The 24,624-nt window shown below is 43.7% G+C and overlaps 2 protein-coding genes and 1 long non-coding RNA gene across 8 annotated transcripts; 2 read left to right on the top strand and 1 right to left on the bottom strand.

Annotated features, from left to right (window-relative positions):
• The first annotated feature begins 1,556 nt into the window (after positions 1-1,556).
• Positions 1,557-18,741, top strand: LOC126985585 (dnaJ homolog subfamily B member 9-like). 2 transcript variants are annotated; one of them, XM_050840741.1, is made up of 4 exons: positions 1,557-1,723; positions 13,526-13,758; positions 14,488-14,693; positions 15,764-18,741. In XM_050840741.1, exons 2-4 carry the CDS (start codon positions 13,551-13,553, stop codon positions 15,968-15,970), a joined length of 621 nt encoding a protein of 206 aa, XP_050696698.1. In that variant the 5' UTR covers positions 1,557-1,723; positions 13,526-13,550; the 3' UTR covers positions 15,971-18,741. The 2 variants fall into 2 exon arrangements, with proteins under 2 accessions (XP_050696698.1, XP_050696697.1); XM_050840740.1 differs by having other exon boundaries at positions 15,656-18,741.
• Positions 1,760-9,663, top strand: LOC126985583 (protein N-terminal asparagine amidohydrolase-like). Of its 3 annotated transcripts, none has more exons than XM_050840739.1 (2): positions 1,760-1,848; positions 6,357-9,663. In XM_050840739.1, the coding sequence occupies exon 2, from the start codon at positions 6,481-6,483 to the stop codon at positions 7,423-7,425; it is 945 nt and encodes a 314-aa protein (XP_050696696.1). In that variant the 5' UTR covers positions 1,760-1,848; positions 6,357-6,480; the 3' UTR covers positions 7,426-9,663. The 3 variants fall into 3 exon arrangements, with proteins under 3 accessions (XP_050696696.1, XP_050696694.1, XP_050696695.1); XM_050840737.1 differs by lacking the exon at positions 1,760-1,848 and adding an exon at positions 5,675-5,993; XM_050840738.1 differs by lacking the exon at positions 1,760-1,848 and adding an exon at positions 6,034-6,248.
• On the bottom strand, positions 8,565-13,491 carry LOC126985586 (uncharacterized). Of its 3 annotated transcripts, none has more exons than XR_007738820.1 (3): positions 12,243-13,491; positions 9,839-12,109; positions 8,565-9,716 (listed from the first exon to the last, which is right to left on the bottom strand). It is a non-coding gene; the product is annotated as an uncharacterized LOC126985586 (long non-coding RNA). The 3 variants fall into 3 exon arrangements; XR_007738821.1 differs by having other exon boundaries at positions 10,212-12,109; positions 12,243-13,488; XR_007738822.1 differs by having other exon boundaries at positions 10,337-12,109; positions 12,243-13,486.
• Positions 18,742-24,624: the final 5,883 nt, after the last annotated feature.

Genomic DNA, 24,624 nt, shown 5'->3' with positions numbered 1-24,624 from the left:
GGGAATAACCACAAACAAAGGGAGAAAATAACGTACGTGACCTAAAATAACAATGTCCAAAAAACAGAAATGCAGAAACAGAAAAAGTAGAACATTATAAAAAGTTAGACATGTAGAAGAAAACAGCTCTCAAATTATTCTAAAGGGCAATAACCACAAACAAAGGGAGAAAATAACGTACGTGGCCTAAAATAACAATGTCCACGAAAGAGAAATGCATTAACCGAGAAAAAGTAGAACATTATAAAAAGAAAACCGCTCCTAAATTATTCTAAAGGGCAATAACCACTAAAACAATTAAAGCACTGAAATAACGTACGTGGCCTAAAATAACATTGTCCACGCGGCAAAGATCAGTAAAAAAGATAAAATGGAACAGTTTAGCAAAAAGAGGAACATTGTAAAAAGTTAGACAAGAAAAAACAGCTCTCAAATTCTTCTTGAGGGCAATAACCACTAAAATGAAGCAATGAAATAACGTACGTGGCCTAAAACAACAATGAAAAGTAGAACAATTTTAAGTTAAAAAGTTAGACAAGAAAAACGGCTCCTAAATTATTCTAAAGGGCAATAACGTACCACTAAAACAAAACAAGAAAATAACGTACATGCGCAGCAAAAAAGATAAAATGGAACAGTTAATTAGCAAAAAGAGGAACATTGTAAAAAGTTAGACAGAAAGAAAACAGCTCCTAAATTATTGTAAAGGGCAATAACCACTAAAACAAAACAAGAAAATAACGTACACGCGCAGTAAAAAAGATAAAATGGAACAGTTAATTAGCAAAAAGAGGAACATTGTAAAAAGTTAGACAAGAAAAACAGCTCCTAAATTATTCTAAAGGGCAATAACCACTAAAACAAAACAAGAAAATAACGTACATGCGCAGTAAAAAAGAAAAAATGGAACAGTTAATTAGCAAAAAGAGGAACATTGTAAAAAGTTAGACAGAAAGAAAACAGCTCCTAAATTATTGTAAAGGGCAATAACCACTAAAACAAAGGGAGAACATAACATACGTGGCCTAAAACAACAATGAAAAGTAGATCATGTTAAAAAGTTAGACAAGAAAAACAGCTCCTAAATCATTGTAAAGGGCAATAACCACTAAAACAAAGGGAGAACATAACGTACGTGGCCTAAAACAACAGTGTCCACGCGGCAGGGGTAAGCATGACGCCATAAATAACACAGAAAATGCAAAACAGAGGAAGTCACGCATGAATGGAGGAGGTTAAAGGTCCCGCCGCGTGACGTCATCGGGCGCCCGACCAATCAGGGAGCAGCTAGTGTACTACCGCGCAGGGCCACGTGGCCATTCACAGAAATAAAATTCCATTATTTCAACCCGTTTCATATTGTTTCGTTCACTTTTCACGCTTTACCCTTAATTTACACCCTCAGGAACGCGATTTAATTAAGCTGATATATATTTTTTAGTGGTTTAAGAAGGAGTTAAGGAGAAAATAATAGGTGGAAGAGGTTAAATAAGGGTAGATAAGGAGAGTGGAGGTGGGAGTGAGTGAAGGAAAAGGAAGGGAAGGAAAGTGGAGGTTTAAATGCCATTGCAAGTTGGTCAGTGAGAGGAAGAGGGAGGGAGCCAAGGATCTTCTGGCACTGTGAGGCACCGCTGGCACCACACCGTTACTCCAGGCACCACCACCACCACCACGTCACTCCAGAGCCACGGGGCAGGCAGCAACACAAGCAACACACAGGAAGGTAAGGTGTTGCGTCATCCTCTGCATCAGCTGATTAGGCAGAGTTGGGACTTGGGAGTGTTCCTGATAGTCTTGTGTTGCGTACGTGTTGGTGGACGCCCCAGAAGTGTACCAGGAAGCTTCTTTGTGAGTAATTGTGTCCTTATTGCGTGTGCGGGGCCACACCCAGGGGTGGGGGGGTCTCCTCCTACCCTCAACTGCTGCATGAAGGTACTCTTTCTGAAAAAGTCAAAACGAAAAACTGGGACGTAAAGTCCCAGTTTTTCGTGTCGAGGGCTGGAAATTTAACCCAAAACTGTCAAATTTTTCACAACCCCGAAGCCCCGACAGATTTGGCTGGCCTGGCCCGCCACTCGCCTTCCCGAAGTGGCCACAAAGGTCCGTGACGCCCTTTTAAAGCTCAGGGCACAGCCCTGTGTGTGTGTGTGTGTGTGTGTGTGTGTTTTTCTTTTTATGATGTATTTTCGTTCCTATGTGTTTATTTTCTCTTGCATCTTGTTTTTTGTTGTTGTCGTTGTTGTTGATCTTATCAGTGACCTTCCTGTGTGCTTGGGGTTGATCAATTTTTATCATTTCTTCAGTAAATCTTAAGAATAGCGGCTCCTAGCGGGTGTGCGTTTAGGGCACGGTGTGGTGGTGATTACAACATTTCCAGCACGTACGACGAGGTTTTGACGAGGGCACAGGCGTGTTTATGTCACAAGGGTGTATTTTTCCACGCTGGCCTCATGATTTTTTCTAAGTCGATGGGCAATGAGACTGCAAGCTCCGGGGTGAAGAAAGGGAAGAGCCCGCGCGGAAAAATACACACCTTGTGACATAAACACGCCTGTCCGCTTGTCAAACCCCATCGCACGTGCTAGAAATGTTGTAATTACCACCACACCGTGCCCTAAACGCACACCCCCTAGGAGCCGCTATTCTTAAGATTTACCGATTCTTGTATTTTTCATTCCCATTGTGGTGCCTGACCCGCCTGTTGGGTGAGCCTCCCATATCTCGCTCTGCCAGTGAGGCACCTCTTTGGCCCACTGGTTAAGGAGTGGCTCTCCCACCTTGATGGTCGTGGGTTTGATCCCCGGCACCATTAAAACCTTCTCTGGGTCTGGATCAATTTCTCGTGTGTCTCGTGACGCCGTGGGTCTGTGGAGTAGCCGCAGTGAAGGGGAATTTTCAGGAACACACTGTGATTCTTTGTCTCATTTTGCATCTGTGTCCAAGTTTTTGTTAGTATTTTTATCAGTGGCCGTATTGTGTTGTTTTGGGGTTATTCGACTTTTGTCATATTCATTATTTTATCATTATTATTCATTATTATATTTTTATATTTAATCACTATATATATATATATATATATATATATATATATATATATATATATATATATATATATATATATATATATATATATATATATATATATATATATATATATATATATATATATATATATATTTTTTTTTTTTTTCCTTATTTCTTATTCTTCAACAATCAATTTTTATTTTGCTTATTTTACATTATTCTAATCAGTGACCATCGTATTACTTTTTTCATTTTATCATCCTTTTTTTTCTGAGAAGTAAAAGTTATATAAGTCTTACTACTACTACTACTACTACTACTACTACTACTACTACTACTACTACTACTACTGCTACTACTACTACTACTACTACTACTACTACTACTATGATATCTCCCTTTCATTCCTCGGCAACAAATATTTCAGATAACGACTCCTTGACTTCAAGTACATAAGTTTCGTTACATCGACACATCAATATTATCACACAGTGCTGGTGGTGGTGAGGAAGATGGGGGGGAAGAGGATGGTGATGGAGGTGGTGGTAGAGATGGTATAGAGGTAGTGGTGGTGGTGGTGATGGTGGTAAGGGAGATTGGAGATGGTGGTGGTGGTGATGATGGTGAAGGTGGTGGTGGTGGTGATGTTGGTGGGGGTGGTGGTGATGTTGGTGGTGATGGTGGTGATGATACAGGCCCGAACAGTCCCCTAATTAATCAGACATATATAGAAAAAATAAAAAGAGACAGACAGTTAAGTAAGGAGAGCAATACCAGCTAAAAAAAAAATACGTAAATAAAATAAATAAAGAATAAAACCAAATAAACAAAGAATCACAGCAAATAAAAAAAAGGAAGGCTGGTTTCTGTCTCGCTCAGGGAATGGAATGCGGTGTAAAAAAGTATTATACAAATTGGGCCGTAAGGAGGAAACAATACCCATAAATAAATAAAAAAAATACTGGTCATGATCATGCTTGGGGAAAGGTCGTGTGGGATGCTGCAAGAAGTAAATCAACAAAAAAATGATGGTCTTGCTCGAGAGATGGTGTTCGATGATGCTGTTCGGTTGCTGCAAGGAGAAGTAAATCAACAACAAAAAAAAATGGTCTCGCCTGCACGGAAGAAGGTGTTTAGCGATGGTGTTGGGTTGCTGCAAGAAGTACCGGTAAATAGATAAATAAATGGTGGTCTCTCTTGCTCGGGAGGTGTTCGGTGATGGTGTTAGGTTCCTGCAAGGAGAAATAAATAAAAAAGAAAAGGGTCTCTGTCTTGCATGGGAGATGAAGCACAGTGGTAAATGTGGTAAATATCATACAAGTGTTGGGATGCTATATTTATCATCCACCGATCTTCCCACAAGTGTTCTGACTCTAATTATCCTCTGGCAGTTGGGGGAGAGCCAGTGCAGTGATACAAGTCTTAATGATGCACAGGTGTCTGGGGGATAATAACTCGGGCGATGTTACTCTGTTTTTGCTGCCGTGGCGAGCTCTCCACCAGGCTGAAGGACGTCTCTCTTGTTTGTATGCAGGGCGGAGTGTGAGCATCTTCCCTGTGTCCTTACTTGCTATACATCGCCAGCTCACGTCAGGAGGCTTCTCGAATATATATTTGTGATTCCTTATCAAATCAGTGAGGCATGAAGGGAATGTTGCTTAACCCCTTGACTGGATTTCCCACAAGAAGACCTCATGAAGCTACAGGAGTGGAACAAAGAGTGAGTGCTGCAATTCAGTGAAGAAAAATGTAAAGTCATGCACCTTGGGAGGGCATATCCAGCATACCAATACCACATGGGAAACACTCCACTATCCACCACAGAGGCAGAGAAAAACCTGGGAGTACATGTTACGACACTACCAGTGAAGGGCAAATCCATGCAGTCGCAGCGGACGGGTTAAGAATGACCTTATTTTACACTCCTAAGCTACTGTCTTTTTGGGTGTGGACGTCTTTGAGTAACTAACCTCTGTGGAAAGAATTTTGGAAAGCCACGCCCTTTCATTGGTGTGAGGGAGCAAGTGCTTTGTTTGGTGGCCCACACACTGCCAGTAATAACAGCTTACACAAGGAGGTCAAGGCAAGACTGAAACAATCGAAACATTTTATTTTATTTGAACCCCTGAGATAGATAGATCTTGGTACTCGATGCGAAACACACTCATTAGAACCCGGTTAATCTCCTGCATACCCACATTTAATAAGGCTTTCATAGAGGTTGTTGTGCTAGTATTTCCATGGTTAGATTTACATTCATCAGTAAAGCTTTGGCGTGCAGAGAGGGAATCAATGTGTGTGTGTGTGTGTGTGTGTGTGTGTGTGTGTTTATTGTATGACTGGAAACACTGCCTCAGCTATTTTGTGCCTGTTGTGGCAATATTGTACAGTCGTTCCCTCACCAGGTACTGTTGCTACACTACACCAAACCGCATTGAGTTTGATAAAATGAAATGAAACAAAAGTACAATTTGTTCACATTATTACAGTGCCTTTATGACTTGAGTGCTTATGAGAATGCCACATGCAACATCTTGGGCAGCGAGTTTTGCACACCTGTGAAATATGTGAAGCAAAAAAGTGAGGAAGCAAAAAGAATGTTAACCAGGAGGGAGGGAGGGGGTGGGGGATGGGAGGAAGGGGGGCCAGGCAGCAGTGACTCAGCAGTGACAGCCACCAACACTTCTGGCCTTTCTTCCCCAACAATGAGCGTCTCAAGGCTGCCTGTGAGTTGGTGTGTTGTGCGACTCACTAGAATGCACACCCACACAAGCGCCTTTGTGCCTCGAGAAGGGCCGCCCCCCCCTGCCAAGGATATGCCACCTCGCCCCTCCACAGTGTCAGACATGAGGCAGCCAGTGTGAGGGTGGTGCTGCTCCGTGGCTCAGTTAGTCCGCCTGTGTCTTATCAGCATTGTTTTGCCCCCCACTCAGCATTGCTGTGGCAGCCTCTCTAACCTTGTGATTGCTGTAAGTCTGGAGTGGGTCAGTTTTTTGATCCTTGGCTTGCTCTTTATCTTATCATTGCTTGTGTAGTCTTAGAGGAGGGTTGTAGTGGCCGGGAAGTAGGTGTTCATATGGGGCCTCATCCTGCTCTCTCGTGCTTGCCGTGTGTTGCTTCATACAAACACTGCATCAGGAAGGTGTTGAGGGAGTGTGTTCCAACCCCCCACTGGAGCACACTCTCCTGGACACCTGGCCGTGGTGTGCTCTGAGGCGCCGCAGGTGAGGCAGAGCGCTGGTGACGCCTCCAGTAGTGTAGTGTTTGTTAGCATTGCTGTTGTTGTTGTTGTGGTGTAGCCGGTGGACACAAATATCCCTCTTCTCTTTCAGGGGCGCCTGACCCGCAGCACAGCAGACTTGTACACGCTAGGCAAGACAACCCCTCCCCCCCTCCCTCCCCACCCCTGGAGAGGCCAAGGGGCCGTGGGGGAGGCGCTGGCAGGGTGTGCCAGTCATGGTGTTGTTAGTGGAAGGCGCGCCGCTGCCCCGGTGCCCCGCCTCCACCGATGAGTTCTTTGCGCGTTGCCCCGGCGTCGCCGAGGCTGGCCGGAGCTTTGCCTGCCAGAAGCTGCGGCAGGTGGAGGCGAGGCACGCGCTGTACGTGGGCCAGGGGGAGTTTGGGGTGGTGCCAGGGGGGGATCCGAGGGTGCGAGTGGTGGGCTCGGATGATGCCACAACCTGCCACATGGTGGTGGTGCGGCACCCGGAGGGCACCGTGGCCATCGCCCACTTTGACGGGAGCCGGGGCGAGGAGGCAGCCCTCAGCACCATGGTGGACAAAATCGTGAGCCTAGAGATGGACGGCGAGGGGCTGGAGGTGTATGTGGTGGGGGGCTACCAGCCGGAGCGGGGCAGCAAGGAGGCGTCCAAGGGCGAGGCGGAGCAGCTCTCCCTCAAGCTGCTGGACGCCCTGGTGCGCCACGACTGCCACTTCCGCCTGTGTCTGTGGTGCACCGGCAGCCTCAACACCACGCAGGGGCCCGGCGGTCCGCGGCCCAAGGTCTACGGCATGGCGGTGGAGGTCCAGAGTGGGGCTGTCTTCCCGGCACACTTCAAGGCGCAGGAGCCCAACATGCCCCTCCGTGCGGCCTCCCGGTGGATGTCCAGCGAGCAGCGTCCCCTCGACCTCTACAACCACGTCTCCGGCACCATCACCATCCACCCCTTCCGCTTCTCCGAGGTGGACTGGTTCGGTATTTACCTCAAGCTGCCTGACGAGGTGCTGCTCAGGAATTTCTCTACATCCCCGAAGGTGGAGCCTCCGCACTTCTGCCAGGAGCTGCGGAAGGTGTTCAAGGTCTTCGTGGACCATCCGCGGCCCCACGAGACGCTCTTCCCCAACGACAAGCCCAAGACATACTCAATCAACCCAAGCGGCGTCTGGGAGCTCGTCCAGTGAAGGGGGTGGCTGCCGGCTTCCTGCGGCCACAAGTTTCCCACCTATCAGTTTTACAAAGCATTCTTGATGAGTCCGCTTACCACTTAGTCTGTCCTCTCCATTCCACCTGGGCCAACATGGATTTTGTGTGGAGTCAGTCTTAACAGAACTATTTTTATTTTTCTGAAGCACCACCTTTACACATTAGAAATAACACAACTGCAGGACGTGAAAATCGAGTCCTGCAAAACCTGGACTTCCAATATTTACACCAGAAGCAGAAGCAGCAGCGCCAGCGTCTATCTTCCGTTGACTTGTTTACCCTCACTGTGATGCACCTTAGCTCTTTAACCCGGGCCAGGGACACAACCATTGGCCAGTCCTGTGATCTCAATGTGCTGCAATAGAAGGAGTGGAAGAGGGAAGGGGTGAAGAAAGGAGCTGATTGGAGAGGGATGGCTGGAAGGGGCTTAGAGGGAGGGGATGTGAGGAAGAGGATGAATGGAAGGAAGGGATTGATTAGGAGCTGATTGGAGAGGGGTGATTGGAAGGGGATGAAAGGAAGGAAGGGAATGAGAGGAAAAGGTTGATTGGAAGGAGTTGAGAGAAAGGGAAAAGAGGAAGAGAATGGGAGAAAAGAGTTGATTGGAAGAGGATAAATGGAAGGAAGGGATTGGAAGGGAATAAGAGGATGATCAGAAGGGAATGAGAGGAAAAGGTTGATTGGAAGGAGTTGAAAGAAAGAGGAAAGAGGAAGGGAATGGAAGAAAGAAATGGAAAGAGGATGATTGGAAAGGAGCAAGAGGAAGAGGTTGATTGTAATGGTCTAATTCTAAGGGCTGCTGATGACAATGATGAAAGCAATATTTTTACCCGCAATTATTATGTTTGCTTATGTGACAATCCTCGGAACTAGTGTGTGTGTGTGTGTGTGTGTGTGTGTGTGTGTTGGGGTTTGCACTGCCAGTAACTACCCTTATTTTTAGTTCTCAATGATCCTTGCCCGCTGTAGGTGTCCAAAACTCTCCATGGTCCTAATCCTTAACCCGGTAGCAGCGACGGGACAAATTTGTGGCTTTACCGTGTACCAGCGACGGGCCAAATATGTATATCAATAACACTTTAATTTTAGGAGGCTTAAACCTTGAGAGAGAGAGTGGAAATGGTTTGTTTGCATAGAGAGAACCTTAAAGTACGCATTACTCATTCATATAACCCCCAAAAATAGATGATGCATAAACTGATCACAAATACGTTGATATATAAATTATGAAGTGGTTTGCGTGAGTGATGATTCTTTCTCGTTTTTCTCGCTTAGAGGGGCCTTTAAGAAACATGACCCCCTGCTGCATTTGTGATCAGTTTATGTATCATCTATTTTGGGGGGTTTATATCATGGCACAAATTTGGCCCATCGCTGGTACACAGTAAAGCCACAAATTTGGCCCATCTCTGGTACACGGTAAAGCCACAAATTTGGCCCGTCGCTGGTACACGGTAAAGCCACAAATTTGGCCCGTTGCTGGTACACGGTAAAGCCACAAATTTGGCCCGTTGCTGGTACACGGTAAAGCCACAGATTTGGCCCGTCGCTGGTACACAGTAAAGCCACAGATTTGGCCCGTCGCTGGTACACGGTAAAGCCACAAATTTGGCCCGTCGCTGGTACACAGTAAAGCCACAGATTTGGCCCGTCGCTGGTCCACGGTAAAGCCACAAATTTGGCCCGTCGCTGGTCCACGGTAAAGCCACAAATTTGGCCCATCGCTGGTCCACGGCAAAGCCACAAATTTGGCCCATCGCTGGTACACGGTAAAGCCACAAATTTGGCCTTAAGAATAGGGACCCTGGTTCAATGTAGTTTCTAAGCACCCAATCATAGAGTTAACAGGGCAAGTGTCTTTGTTTTGATTCGTTTGCCAAGACTTTGAATACTCTTTATGTAGTGTATTATATTTGCTAGTTCGTTTGTAAGCCTGCGTGTGTGTGTTTGTGTCTGTTTTTCTGTTGGCTTTAAGGGACATACGTATTTCTGTGTTGCTGGCTTATGGAATTTCAAGCTCTGTGTCAAAGTATTTTAAGTACAGTGAGTTTTCATGTTATTGTTTTCTCTCTGTGAAGTTTAAGCAGAAATATGTTACTTGAGTGTGTCCTAAATTCTGGAACTCCGAGAACATAAAGTCAAACTGTTCTTCCCTTTAAATTTGGGGGCCGAGGGACACATGACGTCAATCCTATGTGTCCGTTTAGGCAGAAGGATGTTACTTGTAGTGTGTCCTAAATTCTGGGACTCTGAGAACATGAAGTCAATCCTTTTTCCCTTAAATTTTGGAGGCTGAGGGACACAAGATGTCAATCCTGTGTCCGTTTAGGCAGAAGGATGTTACTTGTAGTGTGTCCTAAATTCTGGAACTCCGAGAACATAAAGTCAAACTGTTTTTCCCTTTAAATTTGGGGGCCGAGGGACACATGACGTCAATCCTATGTGTCCGTTTAGGCAGAAGGATGTTACTTGTAGTGTGTCCTAAATTCTGGAACTCCGAGAACATAAAGTCAAACTGTTCTTCCCTTTAAATTTGGGGGCCGAGGGACACATGACGTCAATCCTATGTGTCCGTTTAGGCAGAAGGATGTTACTTGTAGTGTGTCCTAAATTCTGGGACTCTGAGAACATGAAGTCAATACTTTTTCCCTTAAATTTTGGAGGCTGAGGGACACATGACGTCAATCCTATGTGTCCGTTTAGGCAGAAGGATGTTACTTGAGTGTGTCCTAAATTCTGGGACTCCGAGAACATGAAGTCAAACTGTTTTTCCCTTTAAATTTGGGGGCCGATGGACACATGACGTCAATCCTATGTGTCCGTTTAGGCAGAAGGATGTTACTTGTAGTGTGTCCTAAATTCTGGAACTCCGAGAACATGAAGTCAAACTGTTTTTCCCTTTAAATTTGGGGGCCGAGGGACACAAGACATCAATCCTGTGTCCGTTTAGGCAGAAGGATGTTACTTGTGTGTCCTAAATTCTGGGACTCCGGGAAGATGAAGTCAAACATTTTTCCCTTAAGTTTGTCAATTGAGAGATACAAAATCAATCCTGTGTGTCCACTTAGGCAGAAAGATGTTATGTGTATTTTGGGGTCTTATGAACATGAAGTCACACATATTTTCCTATGATTTGGAGGCTGAAGGACACATGACATCAATCCTATGTGTCCACTTAGGCAGAAAGATGTTATGTGTATTATGGAGTCTTATGAACATGAAGTCACACATATTTTCCTATGATTTGGAGGCTGAAGGACACATGACATCAATCCTATGTGTCCATCTTCTTTTCCCCTTCTTCCTTTCTTCCATTTATTCCTCACCACTTATTCCTCTTTATTTTCTTCTATTCTCCCTTTCTTCTTCCTTCTTTCCCTCCTCCACCTCCTCTTCCTTCTTCTTTCCCTCCTCCTCTCCTCCCTTCTCCACTTTCTCCTCCTCCATGTTCATATCGCTTTCTTTTTCACCCTCCTTCTTCCCTCCTTTCTTCTATCTGAGCCTAACGTGATTGGTGATTGATGGTTTTCTCATTATGAATTAGGGTGAATCAGTATGTGTCTGCTGGTAGCTCTAAACACATGATTGGTGATTGATGGTTTTCTCATTATGAATTAGGGTGAATCAGTATGTGTCTGCTGGTAGCTCTTAACACATGATTGGTGATTGGTGATTGATGGTTTTCTCATTATGAATTAGGGTGAATCAGTATGTGTCTGCTGGTAGCTCTTAACACGTGATTGGTGATTGGTGGTTTTCTCATTATGAATTAGGGTGAATCAGTATGTGTCTGCTGGTAGCTCTTAACACATGATTGGTGATTGGTGGTTTTCTCATTATGAATTAGGGTGAATCAGTATGTGTCTGCTGGTAGCTCTTAACACATGATTGGTGATTGGTGGTTATCTCATTATGAATTAGGGTGAACCGGTACAAGAGATTTTATCTGCGACTCTGCTCTGATTCTTTGGAGAGGTTTCGGTTTATAATTGGCTTTACTCTGATCGTGATTTACGTCTTTCATTCGCTGATTATGCTTTACTTTTCTGATATTACTTACGATAAACTTATTTTTAGGAGGCGCAGACCTCAAGAGAGAATGGAAATGGTTTGTTTGTGTAGAGACAACCTTAGAACTACATACTCAGTCAAATCTTCTGTTAGTCAAGGCCACGTAACTTCGTATATCAATAACAAACTATGATTTTTAGAAGGCACAAACCTCAAGAGAGAATGGAAATGGTTTGTTTGTGTAGAGTCAACCTTAGAACTACATACTCAGTCAAATCCTCTGTTAGTCAAGGGCACATAACTTCATATATCAATAACAAACTATGATTTTTAGAAGGCGCAAACCTCAAGAGAGAATGGAAATGGTTTGTTTGTGTTGAGTCAACCTTAGAACTACATACTCATTCAAATCTTCTGTTAGTCAAGGGCACATAACTTCATATATCAATAACAAACTATGATTTTTAGAAGGCGCAAACCTCAAGAGAGAATGGAAATGATTTGTTTTTGCATAGAGTCAACCTTAGACTATATATTCAAATCCTCTGTAAGTCAAGGCCACGTAACTTCGTATATCGATAACAAACTATGATTTTTCGTAGGCACAAACCTCAAGAGAGAATGGAAATGGTTTGCTTGTGTTGAGAGAACCTTGAACTACATACTCATTCACATCCTCTGTAAGTCAAGGCCACGTAACTTCATATATCGATAACAAACTATGATTTTTCGTAGGCACAAACCTCAAGAGAGAATGGAAATGGTTTGATTGTGTAGAGAGAACCTTGAACTACATACTCATTCAAATCCTCTGTTAGTCAAGGCCACGTAACTTCATATATCGATAACAAACTATGATTTTTCGTAGGCACAAACCTCAAGAGAGAATGGAAATGGTTTGATTGTGTAGAGAGAACCTTCAACTACATACTCATTCAAATCCTCTGTTAGTCAAGGCCACGTAACTTCATATATCGATAACAAACTATGATTTTTAGAAGGCGCAAACCTCAAAAGAGAGTGGTACTGGAGTGTATAGGGAGATAGAACCTTAAACTACATACCCATTCCCTGATATTCAAAGCCCAACAACTTCATATATTGACAACGCAAACCTTGAGGGAGTGATAGTGGTTTGTTTACGTAGACAGAACCTTCAACTACACACACTTTCCCTGATATTCAAAGCCTAACAACCTCATATATCGACAACGCAAACCTTGAGAGAGTGATAATGTTTTCTTTTACGTAGACAGAACCTTCAACTACATTCTCCTTCCCTGATATTCAAAGCCAAACAACCTCATATATAAAAAACGCAAACCTTGAAAGAGTGTTAATGTTTTATATAAGTAGACAGAACCTTCAACTACATTCTCCTTCCCTGATATTCAAAGCCAAACAACCTCATATATAAAAAATGCAAACCTTGAAAGAGTGTTAATGTTTTATATAAGTAGACAGAACCTTCAACTACATACTCATTCTAGGACAAGCAACTCCACATCCCATAAACAATCCCTGCGTCTCAGCGTGCGTGGTATTCCGACGCAGGGACGAACACCCACAGTCATTACGTAGCGAGACATTGCTCTCTTATGTTCTCAAATCTGCCGGCTGCCACAAAACAGTATTGCCAGTTCATCACGTAGTTTTATTATTGATTCTGAAATTATATGATCGGAGTGTTGGTAAATAAAGCAAGGTGATCCACATGTATGCCTGGACTTAACTAACCTTTCCGACTGTGATTATTACAAGCCAGACTGAGATACACATTGGAAGTTAAGTATATGTGCTTCTTTCATTCTTGTTATCATTAAAAATTCTTGGTTTCATTTTTTTTATTTATTAATTTATTTTAGTTTTTTTTATGTAGTGGATTAATGTTAAGGATTTAAATTTAATATATCAGATTTAGGAAGCAGTCTTGTGTGTGTGTGTGTGTGTGTGTGTGTGTGTGTGTGTGTTGTCTTTGAGCCACTTCCTGTACTGTCAAAAAAAGAGAAAGAAGAAAAAAAAAATCAACGCAACTCACTATACCCGATCTTAACTCCTTCCTTACAGACTCAAACACCCCAAACACACAGCGATGCATCTTTGGGCAACGTGGACGTGTATCTTGGTGGCACTGGTGACCCTCGTGGCCTGCGCTCGGGACTTCTATGAGATCCTGGGAATCAAGAGGAACGCAAACGACAGGGAGATCAAGAAGGCCTTCCGAAGGCTTGCCATCCAGTACCATCCAGACAAGAACAAGGAGGAAGGAGCGGAGGAGAAGTTCAGGGAGATAGCGGAAGGTAAGGAGGAGGAGGAAGGTTACAAGTTGAAATTATGGATGTGCTGTATTTAGTTAGGTTAAGAAAGCCTTCCGAGAGCTTGCCATCCAGCACCATCCAGACAAGAACAAGGAGGAAGGAGCGGAGGAGAAGTTCAGGGAGATAGCGGAAGGTAAGGAGGAGGAGGAAGGTTACAAGTTGAAATTATGGATGTGCTGTATTTAGTTAGGTTAAGAAAGCCTTCCGAGAGCTTGCCATCCAGTACCATCCAGACAAGAACAAGGAGGAAGGAGCGGAGGAGAAGTTTAGGGAGATAGCGGAAGGTAAGGAGGAGGTAGAGTAAGAGAAGGGAAAAGAAAAGGAAAAAAACAGCCTTCATTAGTGCTACTTAAAAATTTGACCTCCCTTCTGGACACATACTCTTTTCTTTTTTATTGGAGCAGCATTTAGTGGGCATTCTTTTCCTTATTTTTCCTTCTTTTTTTCTACTTAACTTTCCTTCTTTGTTGCTCTTTTCTCTTTTATCGAAGCATCATTTAGTTTGCTTTCTTTTCCTTCTCTTCTTTTTATTTTCCTTAACCATCCTTCTTTGCTGTCCTTTTCCTTCTCTTTTTTTTATTTTCCTTTGACCTTCGTTCTTTGCCATTCTTTTCTCTTTTATTGGAGCATCATTTACTAGACTTTCTTTTCCTCTTTTTTGTTTTTTTATATTTTTTCTGCTGTAAAAAAATAACAACTTCTGTCTCACAGCGTACGAGGTTCTATCCGACGAGGAGAAGCGGAAGGAGTACGACATGATTGGCCACGCTGGGTACACACAGAAGCAAAAAGGAGGCTCAGGCGGAGGCGGACAGGGGCACCACTACAACCAGGCCTTCCACTTCAACTTCGACGACCTGTTTGCGGACTTTGACGGGTTCGGAGGTGGATTCACGGGCGGATTCTCGAGCGACTTTGTGAGTGAACTGCTTGTGTTGGTGTGCATGTGGTGTATCTATGATGACTTAGATAAATGTTATGCTATGTAGTGTAGTAGTAGTAGTAGTAGTAGTAGTAGTGTAGTTTCTTTGGGTTAATACAGGTGGGGAAACACATCTACAAACACACACACATACATACATATATACACACACTTACGCCAGACTTTTCGAAATGTCGTATCAGTATTTGTTGACATTTATGTGGCTGGTTTTGCTTTCTGATTCCATTTTTTAAGACGGAGTTGGTTACAAATGTTGGGTTTTTGTAGTTACGTCGACATTTCATAAACTCAGTCGTAAAAAGTGGTATAAAAATCAAGAAAACTAACTAACTACGCCTTGAAGATTAGGTAAAAAAGACAGACGGAGTTGGTTAAAAGTCATGGATTTTCACAGTTACGTTGACATGTCACAAACTTGGTCATAAAAAGCGGTATAAAAAGTCAACGTAACTGACTGTGCCTTGAAGATTGGGTTAAAAAAAGAGAGTCGGCTTCTCACAAACTCATTCATAAAGAGTAATATAAAAAATCAGTGTTACTAACTCACTGTGCCTTGAGGATTGGGTTAAAAAAAGTCAACTTATCACAAACTCATTCGTAAAGAGTAATATAAAAAATCAACCTAACTAACTCACTGCGCCTTGAAGATTGGGTTAAAAAAAAGACAGTCAACTTATCACAAACTCATTCATAAAGAGTAACATAAAAATCAACCTAACTAACTCGCCATGCCTTGAAATATGGGTCGGAAAGGACAAACCAGCCTCATATTTGTTACTGAAGACTGATATGACGTTATAAAATGAGGCGTAACACACATACACACACACACACACACACACACTGCACCCACTCACAGCATGCACACACTCACACACCTTCCCTTCACCTCTTCTCCGCACCCTCTCACCTCTCTCTCTCTCTCTCTCTTTTTAGGACGATGATTTCCTAAACATGGAGGACTTCTTCGGTCACAGCTTTAGGGGCAGGGACAACTTTGGCTCCCACAATACCTTTTTCGGCCCCGGTGGCCATTTCCGTCAGGAGGACCACATGCGGCGACACAGGGCGGCCCATAACACGGCCCACCAGCACTCCTTCCACCAGCAGCAACGGTTCCACGGAGGCGACCATTTCCACCACCAGCAGCAAGAACAGGCACAATTCACAGGGGGTTCTGGAGGGCGCACTTGTCGGACAGTCACACAGAGAGTCGGAAATATGGTCACCACGTACACGACTTGTAGTTAAGCATATCGTCATCACTCTCATCCTCTCACTGAAAATCCGCCCCTCCTGAATTGGTTTATATCTCCCCTGTTCACTTAAATCCCCTGCCTTGATTGAGTTTAAAGATTTCTTCCCATGTTTTTAAATCCATCTTCTTGCATTTGAATCCCCCCGCCAAGGTTTAGATCTCACTGGAATCGATCAAATCCTCCATCAGTTTTTCACACATTTTTACCTAACAGATTAAAACCACACATATATATATCAGGAGTTTTTTAACTATTTACACTACAGGAAGTGAAAATTGCATATATCATCAGTTTTTCACAATATTTACACTACGGGAAGTGAAAATTGCATATATCATCAGTTTTTCACAATACAGTCGTCCCTCAAATAGTATAGTTTCCAATAGTTGGATTTTGGTTTTATGTGGATTTTCTAAGAAGATTTTTTAGGATTTTTAAATTTCCCGACAAGTAGGAAATTTAAAAATCCTAAAATATCTTCTATGACAGTCTGTATAAAACCGAAACCGAACTATTGGAAACCGTACTATTTGAGGGACAACTGTATTTACACTACGGGAAGTGAAAATTGCATATATCATCAGGTTTTTATACATGTCTAGACTACAGGAAATTAAAATCGCTTACATCATCAGATTTCATGCACGTTTACATTACTGGAGATTAAATTCACATATCATCCTTAACATCACAATACATACCATTACTTAATTACTAACATTATTGCGGGGGGGTGCGCTGGCCTGTTATTCCACCACAGAACTTAAGTGCTATCTACACCCTGATTGTCTCTTATTCATTCTTGCATTACATGAATTTGAAATAGTACAGATCTTAGATTATAGGAGCGGCGAGCAGCGGGCTTTTTTTTTATACTCTTTTTGTTGCCCTTGAGCCGTGTCCTTTGATGTAAAAAAAGAAAAATCCATCGCAAATATTCCATTCATGCAACTAAAATACAGTATCACACCCATTCACACACTACTGTTGGTCTGCTGTAGGAGTCGTGTCATTGTTGCGGTTCCCAGTGTCCTCAGTCTGTTGTTTGATGCAGTGCAGTGTTGTGTCTCCTCCGCCAGCTCCTCACCCTCATTCAGATCACGAGTCGACATCACCAGACTCTTCCATGAACTTACGTACGTGACGAAGCTAGCACAGTGTTGGACCTTACGTCACGGCATCAGTCCCCTTCTGGTCCACAACACTAATTCATTTTGGTTTACTCCTTGTGGTTATTGGCTACACAGTTACTACTATTGTTCCCATGCACTGAGTGATGTACTTATTTTGGGTTCAGTGTGGATTTTAGGTTTTTCTATGTTTTCTTCCCCTGTCCCAGACGTTTAGCCGACTGTGATAAGCTTCTCTGTGGGTTTCTTTGTGTGACCGGAATGAGTCGCGTCATTCCTCGCCCCTGGATGGCTCACGGACCTGTCATTTATTTGGAATACACTGTGGAGTTTGTGTTTGTGTTTTGCGGGGAGTGACACCATGCTATCCTGTGTTTGAGCAGCTCGGTCTTAAACAAAAGTCAGCTTTGAATCCATCTCCCGGATACGTTACGAATACACTTGGGGAACTCGGTCCTCTCGTGGAAGTTGAGAGAGTACAGCCGTGGTGTGCTCCGAGGCGTTACTGTGAGGAAAGCGTCAACAGTATTACTAATGTTATGATCAACTCTTCCATGATTGTACCGCGTAACTCTCTCCATTAGGGTGTGTTGATTTCATGTTCATAAATTATTGAAATCAAAGTCTATTGCAGCTTCACATGACACTTTTTTTTTGTGTGTGTGTGTGTGTGTGTGTGTGTGTGTGTGTGTGTGAGAGAGAGAGAGAGAGAGAGAGAGAGAGAGAGAGAGAGAGAGAGAGAGAGAGAGAGAGAGAGAGAGAGAGAGAGAATATGTGTGTGTGTGTATTTTCCCATGAACTAAACTGGCTTATTTTTTTTGTTTGAGTGTGCTTGTATGTGAGTGTGTGAGTGTGAGTGTGCATGTGAGAGAGAGAGAGAGAGAGAGTGTGTGTGTGTGTGTGTGTGTGTGTGTGTGTGTGTGTGTGTGTGAGAGAGAGAGTATGTGTGTGTATATAATTTTTTCCCTTGACCTTCCATACTGTCTAGACTTTTGTTCATTTGGTATTTAAATATTTTGGTTTTGTACTCATAGAGGTAAGTTATGTTTTGGTCGATGTTTTCTTACAGTGTTTGGTTATTATACGGATCTAGGGAAGTGTGTTATCATTGGGGTAGTAACTGAGGTGGCACGAGTCATTGATAACCTTGGGGAGCGTTGGGTAATGTTACTTTAACCGGAAATGCAAACTAGTCACTACCAGGCTCTGTAAGTTTGTGTCCCCCGAGTTGTGTCCCGTCTCCTGGGATCTGTTCTCTTCTCCTATGATTTCTTCCCCTTCTGTCTCTCTCCGGCATATGACCACAGATGTTGTGCCGACTAAACAAAACTTTCCAACTTTTGTTTCCCCCGAGATTGTTACTCGTTGACAATAATTATGATTTTTTGATGTATATATTCATGCACATATCAGGCAAATGACACGAATTTTTTTTTTCTTTTTTCATGTATATATGTGTATGTGTGTGAATGTTTCCTTTTCCGTATGTTGGTATATCTGTGAAATCAGTCTGTGATACATTAACAAATATTTGAGTTATCCTGAAAGGTTATTATATGAATAATGTAATAAAGCATAACATACAGTGTGCAAATAGAGCTGCTGCAGATAATAAAAGTGTTATTTTCCTAAGCATGTACTAGTGTCATTCTCCTCCTAGGCTGTCACAATACGGTATAAGTGAATTAGCAAACTTAACGTAAACTCTTGCTCCTGCATTTGACCAAGCTCAGTATGTTATAGTTTGTTCACTTAAGTCCGACCCAAGCTGACAACATAAACCTAAGCGTGTTTGCAAGCCGATTACTGATTGGCTGCTGCTATGGCTTCCAAGTTTTCTTTAACCTCTGTTTGTGTTTATCTCATGCAGCACTTTCTGGTAATCTGCACTGTGCTTACGAACACGCTTAGGTTTATGTTGTCAGCTTGGGGCAGATTAAAGTGAGCAGACTATAGTGGAAATTATAACCAAGGGAAAGTTTGCAAGGACAGAATATGTTGAAATGATGCACATCTTTCCCCTGCTCAAATTTAACCATCTTTGCTTGGGTTTAATCTCCCTTGATCAAGTTTAAATCTCCCTGGCCAGGTCCAAATCTCCCTGCCAAGGTTTAAATCTCATCTCCCATACTCACTTAAATATCCCTTGATTGAGTTAAAATCTTCCTGTTCAGGCTTAAATCTTCCCCTCTTGGGTTGAAATCTCCCTTGATCAAGCTTAAATCTCCCTTCATCAGGTTTAAATCTCCCTGTCAAAGTTAAAATATCCCTGCCAAAATTAAATTCCTCCTTGCTGAGTTAAATCCCCAATTCCTGTGTTTAAATCTTCTGACAAGGTTTAAATCCCCTGGCAGGGTTTGAAGCCCCCTTAAAAATACCCAACCTCTGGTTAAAATCTCTCTACCAAAGTTTCAGTCTCCCCTGGTTTGGTTTAATTATTTCCCAGTTTAAATCCCCTGGTTGAGTTTAAATCTCTCCCAGTGTTTAAATCTCCCCTGGTTGGGCTTAAATCTCCCCTTCTCGCTTAAATCTCCCTTATTCGGGCTTAAATCTCCCTTCATCAGGTTTAAATATCCTCTTTCCCTTTAAATCCCTTTTCTCGGATTTAAACCCCTCCTCCTTCCATTTAAATCCCTCTTCTTGGGTTTAAATACCCCCTCCTCCTTTAAATCTCCCCCCTCAGGTTTAAATATCCCCTCCTCCCACCTTTAATTAAATTCCTCCCATTACATATAAATCCCCTCCCGTGGTTTAAATCCCCCGCCGCGGTTTAAACACCCCGCGGTATTGCGTCATTGATATGGAGGCTGACAGCTGACATCACGTGAGCGGCGGCAGGTGAGAGTGAGTCCGCTGTTTCTCATTAATTTCCAGGTGTGTGAGGTGAGCCAGGTGTGTGTGGAGGCAGGTGTGAGGTGCTTAAGATTACAGGGAAGACGGAGGGAAGGTGAGGGATAGGAAATAAGGAGGTTTGACAGGAATTTGAGGTTTGTTTTCATTCTGGCTCTTCCTCGCTGCCATTGCCCGCCAAGTTTTGTGTTAGTTTTCCTTGTGTTACGTGTGTTGCGTAGCGAGGAGAGGGGCGTGAGGTGGTGGTAGTTAGTGTTGAGGTGTGGTGTGTGGTACAGGTGTGGTGCGGGGTCTGTAGTGTACTGTGTGGGGCGTGGTCATGGTGGTCCTGTCGTCCCCAAGATAAGGGAGCTCGGGCACCACGCCGCCAGCCTTATTACCTCGGTCAGTCTTCTTTTTCAGGGTTTGGGGGCAGGTTGGGCCACGGGACCACGCCACTACAGCCCCGGCAGTAAATATTGCTGTTGTTATTGCTTGTGACTCATGTCGTGAAGGTGTGTGCCCGGGGTAGGGGCTGAGCCTGGCTTGATCTTGATGTATATGCGTGTTATGCACCTGAAAGGTGCCCTGCGCATTATCATCCAGATCCAGATTCAGATGAATAATGCCTAGGACACCAGTACAGGGCCTGAGCCTAGCTTGATCGTGATGAATAATGCCTAGGGCACCAGTACAGGGCCTGAGCCTGGCTTGATCGTGATGAATAATGCACCAGTACAGGGCCTGAGCCTAGCTTGATCGTGATGAATAATGCCTAGGGCACCAGTACAGGGCCTGAGCCTGGCTTGATCGTGATGAATAATGCCTAGGGCACCAGTACAGGGCCTGAGCCTGGCTTGATCGTGATGAATAATGCCTAGGGCACCAGTACAGGGCATGAGCCTGGCTTGATCGTGATGAATAATGCCTAGGACACCAGTACAGGGCCTGAGCCTGGCTTGATCGTGATGAATAATGCCTAGGGCACCAGTACAGGGCCTGAGCCTGGCTTGATCGTGATGAATAATGCCTAGGGCACCAGTACAGGGCCTGAGCCTGGCTTGATCGTGATGAATAATGCCTAGGGCACCAGTACAGGGCCTGAGCCTAGCTTGATCGTGATGAATAATGCCTAGGGCACCAGTACAGGGCCTGAGCCTGGCTTGATCGTGATGAATAATGCCTAGGGCACCAGTACAGGGCATGAGCCTGGCTTGATCGTGATGAATAATGCCTAGGGCACCAGTACAGGGCCTGAGCCTGGCTTGATCGTGATGAATAATGCCTAGGACACCAGTACAGGGGCTGAGCCTGGCTTGATCGTGATGAATAATGCCTAGGACACCAGTACAGGGCCTGAACCTGGCTTGATCGTGATGAATAATGCCTAGGACACCAGTACAGGGCCTGAGCCTGGCTTGATCGTGATGAATAATGCCTAGGGCACCAGTACAGGGCCTGAGCCTGGCTTGATCGTGATGAATAATGCCTAGGGCACCAGTACAGGGCCTGAGCCTGGCTTGATCGTGATGAATAATGCCTAGGGCACCAGTACAGGGCCTGAGCCTGGCTTGATCGTGATGAATAATGCCTAGGGCACCAGTACAGGGCCTGAGCCTGGCTTGATCGTGATGAATAATGCCTAGGACACCAGTACAGGGCCTGAACCTGGCTTGATCGTGATGAATAATGCCTAGGACACCAGTACAGGGCCTGAACCTGGCTTGATCGTGATGAATAATGCCTAGGACACCAGTACAGGGGCTGAGCCTGGCTTGATCGTGATGAATAATGCCTAGGGCACCAGTACAGGGCCTGAGCCTGGCTTGATCGTGATGAATAATGCCTAGGACACCAGTACAGGGCCTGAGCCTGTCGAATTGTTCATGCCATCTGTTGTAATGGTGACCAGCTGGCATGTCATTCAGAAGGCCTGAGTGATTTATGTCAGAGACAGACTGTCCATCCATAATTCTTCTTTACAAGGAGATAATTGTCATCACTAGGAAAGATATGAAAGCCCAAAGCTAATTTGGTGATGCCTCACCACATGAGTGGCGACAGGTTGCTGTCTTCAGGGGCCGTATGTTACTAATCCTTAGTTGAGCAAAGAAGGTGCATAAAGGGAATCTTTACCAAAATGTCACCATCTTTAGCATCGATAGGTTACTACTCTTAGCGATGATAGGTTACCTATCAAGTATCATTCCAGAAGTACACCCATCTTTGTGCTAAAGTATGTATTTTATGCACATTGAACACAGTGCCACATTGTTTTTCATTGCAAATCATTCATTTATGAGATATTCATTTTGTAAAAATTATATGGTCTTGGGGATTGAGTGTCGAGGAATTTATTTTCATTTAACGCATTTTGGAAGCAAAGTACAGGTCAGGTTAAGTCAGGTTAATATAGTTTGGCTAATTTCATTGTTTGTGATAAATACATGATGTACTTTGACTTGTGAGGGGCATTTTGGATAACCATGGCCTGTTAGTGGTGCAGGGAAATTTTATTCCTAGTGGCAGCCATGGTGTATGACTCTTGCGTGGCCAACTCTCCGGGTTAATTGATTGACTGTTAGGTTACTGCTTTGTGATGATTACCTATTTACTATTATAGTGGCGACAGGTTGCCATTCATTACGTTAAGGTGTGGTTCTGTTAGTTTATAAATAGTTGCAGGAGTTGAGACAGACCATGACTGTGACCCAGCCCAATGTCCCTCTTTTTTAGGTCTAGCTAGTCTGGTGTAGTTTGATTCTGCCTTGTTCTGGCTTGTCTGGTGGGCTGCCTATTAAGACATCCTTGTGCATAGGCAGATTTTGTGTCAAGAAAAGAGATGGTGAAGAGTGTGGAAAATGCCTAACCTTGAGGAAGCTGATTTGGCAATGTATGAGATTAATGAAGTTTCTGGTTGAGATTTTTAAGGGAGAGAGAGAGAGAGGATTAAAAAAAAACTAAGGGCAGTAGTAACACAATTCATTTATTTATTTTCACTTCATAACAAAAACAATACATAGTTGCTTTGAGCCTCAGTAAGGGGCAGCACAAAGTAGCAATTCTTCCCTTTAATTCCAGTCCATTTTATTTACGTCGTCAGTCTGTTTACCTTACCATTAACCTTTAGACAGTGGTGGAGCTATATTTCAGACAGGCAGTTTTGTATTGCAGAAATATATATAGAAACACTTCCAGATTGCAGGTGAATCTATATATAGATGAGTTAAAACATCTCTTATGCTGTGTAACTATATTTATTCTTCGGTCCTAAGGTTGGCAGTGACTATATAGACATTTTGGGGGACCTACACTTCAAATACTGCTGCCGTCTAAGGGTTAAACTTAAAATCTTACTCTTCCAGGTGTGACTTAGCCCAACAGGTGACCTCAAACATCCCACAATGGCGAGCGAGACCCAGCGACTTATGGGGACAGAGGCGGAGGCAGCGTCACTCAAGGCCCTTCCCAGCGGCGGGCAAGTGTTCCTGAAGCTCTTCCTACACAGTGCCGCCATGTTCACCCTCCCCTTCTGGGCCTACTTCACCTGCAAGGACTACGCAGAGAAGGAGTTTGGGGTGGAGCCGCCGCGTAGCTTTATCTATGGGGCGGTGGCGGCTGTGTGTGTCATGCAGGCAGTGATCTTCTCCTACCTCTATCAAGCGTTCAAGGAGGAGCGGCTGGAGAAGAAGCTCAGAGCGGCCGCCAAGAAGGACTGATTGGTGTGTGCTTGGAGCAGCCGGTGAGTGAGTGAGACGTGAAAGTGTTGGTGTTGTGGTACTTGTGTAATGTATATATGGGTGGTGTAGGGTATAGTGTACATATGGGGTAACTTTTGTGCCAGTAAACCTTGAGTCCCAGCCGTCAAGAGTTCCCTGGATGGAGTAGTGTTGAGTAGCTGCACTTAACCCGGTAGCGTCGGGGATCATGTTTCTTAAATGTCCCTCTAAGTGAAAAAAATGAGAAAAAATCGTCACTCACACAAACCATTTCATAATACATATCAAAGCATTTGTGATCAGTTTTTGCATCATCTATTTTGGGGGGTTTATATCATGGCAAAAATCTGACCCGTCGCTTGTACACTGTAGAGCCACAAATTTGGCCCGTCACCACTACCAGGTTAATTTTGCATCTTGATGCAGAATAATTTTATGGAGTTGCCTTTTTATTATTCTTTGTGTTTATAGCAGGCAAACTGAACAGCAAACACTTTAATCTCCCCATAGAATCATATTTGTATTATGTGAGAACAAATGCAGGTACTCGACACTTCTTCATTCAGGGAGTTTGCTAACAACTGGAATTTGTGCATGGAAGCCCAGTCAGCCTGTCTTGTACGCCAATACTAGAGCAAGTCTGGGAGGACTGTTTAAAGCTGACTTTGTTTCCTTGTATCAGTCACTTGGATGTTGTGTGGGTAACCTTAAACCCCTTCAGTAGCTCATTAGTGAGATGGTTTCTAATACATAATTTATGCATTTGTTATGTGCACAATGTTTAAGTGCTCAGTTGATCTAGTTCTAAGTTAATTTTTTAGGCTAAATGCACGCCACACCATATGTGCAATCATTCCAAGACACAGCAAGTCTGTCTCAATTATTCCAGTACCTCTGGAGCACATGAAATACATTGCCCTGTGTTGGCATTGTGGAATAGCAATGTATCCGGGAGGGTATTAATACAC

This window comes from Eriocheir sinensis, chromosome 59 (genome assembly GCF_024679095.1).
Source record: "Eriocheir sinensis breed Jianghai 21 chromosome 59, ASM2467909v1, whole genome shotgun sequence".
NCBI lineage: Eukaryota > Metazoa > Arthropoda > Malacostraca > Decapoda > Varunidae > Eriocheir > Eriocheir sinensis.
This window is presented reverse-complemented; position numbering and strand designations above follow the sequence as displayed.

Coding starts and splice junctions, on each gene's coding strand:
- LOC126985583 (XM_050840739.1), top strand. CDS start 6,481: ATGGTGTTGTTAGTGGAAGGCGCGCCGCTGCCCCGGTGCCCCGCCTCC.
- LOC126985585 (XM_050840740.1), top strand. CDS start 13,551: ATGCATCTTTGGGCAACGTGGACGTGTATCTTGGTGGCACTGGTGACC. Junction 13,759..14,487: donor GTTCAGGGAGATAGCGGAAG/GTAAGGAGGAGG, acceptor TCTGTCTCACAG/CGTACGAGGTTCTATCCGAC. Junction 14,694..15,655: donor GCGGATTCTCGAGCGACTTT/GTGAGTGAACTG, acceptor CTCTCTTTTTAG/GACGATGATTTCCTAAACAT.